The sequence below is a fragment of the Aptenodytes forsteri genome, unplaced genomic scaffold (genome assembly GCF_000699145.1).
Source record: "Aptenodytes forsteri isolate BGI_AS27 unplaced genomic scaffold, ASM69914v1 Scaffold15, whole genome shotgun sequence".
NCBI classification, from domain to species: domain Eukaryota; kingdom Metazoa; phylum Chordata; class Aves; order Sphenisciformes; family Spheniscidae; genus Aptenodytes; species Aptenodytes forsteri.
In genome coordinates this window covers 19,597,555-19,599,545 of record NW_008795129.1, presented here as the reverse complement: position 1 = coordinate 19,599,545, position 1,991 = coordinate 19,597,555, and the positions used below count along the sequence as shown (strand labels likewise).

Sequence of the window (1,991 nt, the reverse complement as noted above, 5' to 3'; positions counted from 1 at the left end):
AATGAATAAGGAGAGCAGCATGAAGAGGGCTTCTGCCCTGCAAGGTGACAAGAAGGACTGGAGCATGCTCTTTGCACAAGGCCATTTGCTTGAATTGAATCATTGTAGCCTAATCAATGGTCTTATTGGATTACTGGCTGTTGCGGTTCTCAAAGATATTGTAGCAGAGACAATGAAATAGCTAGAGTAAAACTTTTTTCTCCTTTAGTGGATCACGCAGTTGAGATTTTTCACGGGCTATCTCTCTCCCTCTCTCCCTCCCTCCCTCTCTCCCTCTTTCTCCCCCTCTCCATTTCTCCCCCTCCCGGATCCACTGCACACAAAGCTGGCTTTTTTTTTTTGCTTTTTTTTTTTCAGTGAGCAGGCTCTGCGAATAGGTTCAGTGTTTGCGAAGGTGCAGAATTAGCACACACACATGCACGCACACATACACACACACACAGAGGGAGAAGCACAAAAAGCAAGTATCGGGACTGAAATAAGGAGAGGTAGGAGTTTAAGATGGCTGTCTGTGGGGAGATGTGTTAAGGAGGATTTCTGCTGGCCAAGATAACCTGCTTCCTTGGAGAGATCTGCTTGAAGGAAGAACTTTTTGTGTGTGTGCGTGCTGGGGTTCTGTTTGTTTGTTTAGAATTCAGGGGGCTTTTTTTTTTTTCACCCTGCTACAACTGCATTTTTCCAGCCCTTCCTAGCAGCTTTATTCAGATTTATTTGGCGTGCTTTGGAGAAAGCCACTATATAATCGGGAGGTCAAAGGCATACTGAAGAAAGTTAATAATGGCTGCTAATGGTGCTAACAATTCAGGGTGAATCTTGTCAAAAGTTTTTTTTTTCCCCTCTCCCCCCCCCCCCCCTTTTTTTTTTTTTTTTTTTCTTTTCTGGAAGTCTCAGTCTTTTGATTGTGTGTTTCCTGAAAGCAAGACCAATCATTTCAGTTTATTCACTGGCTAAACTCTACTTGATTGGGGACAAGCACACAAACCATCCATTACGATCTGATATATTATCCAAACAATTTAGTGTATTCATGAGGTAACCTAAATGTGGAGGCTGCAAAATTACCCGTAATCAATTGAAACAGCGAGTGCGCGTCCCTCTGTGTGTCTAACAACTACATGTCTCTGTAATAAGGCAGACATTAAATCATTTTAGAGTTGTACTGTTGAGTACCTGATCACTGGGCGCTCTGGGAAGCTGGACAGTCACATTAGGACGCTGGGACTGAGGAAGCCGCTGCTTTTCCAGTGGGATAAAACCCGACCTTCCTTACGCAAGGTGCTTTACAGATCCCCACCGATCTGACCCTAAGCCGTGCAATATCCAGCACAGACTTCGTCTTCTTCTTCTACTCTTCTATATTTTTGTTGTGGTTTTTTGTTTTCGTTTTTATTGCACTACATGTTTGGGAAACAAGACAAAATGGACGTTAGATGCAGTTCAGAGACTGAAGCTAACCGGGTCTCGAAGAACGGACATAAAGAGGGCAAGGAAAGCAAAGGGTCTGAAGGAAATATTTCTACTTCTTTTTTGAAGGATCAGCAAGGGACTTTTTCTGCCTCTGCAGCTGCGGAAGATTGTAATAAAAGTAAATCTAGTTCGGCTGATCCGGACTATTGCAGGAGGATCCTAGTTAGAGGTATGAGTGTGAGGTATTTCGCGAGGGTGGGGGAAGGTGAGCTCCCTTCACGCCCGGGAGATTTGTTTATTTTGTTGCTTTGCCTTTGGTCCGTCCCTGGGTTGAAAGGCCTTCCTACGGCTCCGGGCGAGAGATCCCACATCCCGGCCGGGTTGTGCCCTGCAGCCCCGCTCCAGCCCGGCTTTATTTCGATGAATTTCCGCCAGCGGCTCGGGGGAAAGTTAAGCCGCGGTGGTTCCTCCCCGGCTTTGCCCCGCACCGGGCCAGCCCCGCTTTTTTCCCCTGCTTTGCAGCTTTCCCGGGGTGCCCGTGCCCGCAGGGAGCCCGCCGGGGCCAGCGCTCCCTCGGAGGGGCC

At 47.3% G+C, this 1,991-nt stretch overlaps 1 protein-coding gene across 1 annotated transcript in view; it reads left to right on the top strand.

Annotated features, from left to right (window-relative positions):
• The first annotated feature begins 1,398 nt into the window (after positions 1 to 1,398).
• The window catches only part of VAX1 (ventral anterior homeobox 1), a 10,344-nt gene continuing 9,751 nt past the window's right edge, over positions 1,399 to 1,991 (top strand). Inside the window, exon 1 of the mRNA XM_009278095.2 lies at positions 1,399 to 1,636. Within this exon, the coding sequence (XP_009276370.1) occupies positions 1,399 to 1,636 (238 nt within the window). The remainder of the gene's footprint in view (positions 1,637 to 1,991) is intronic.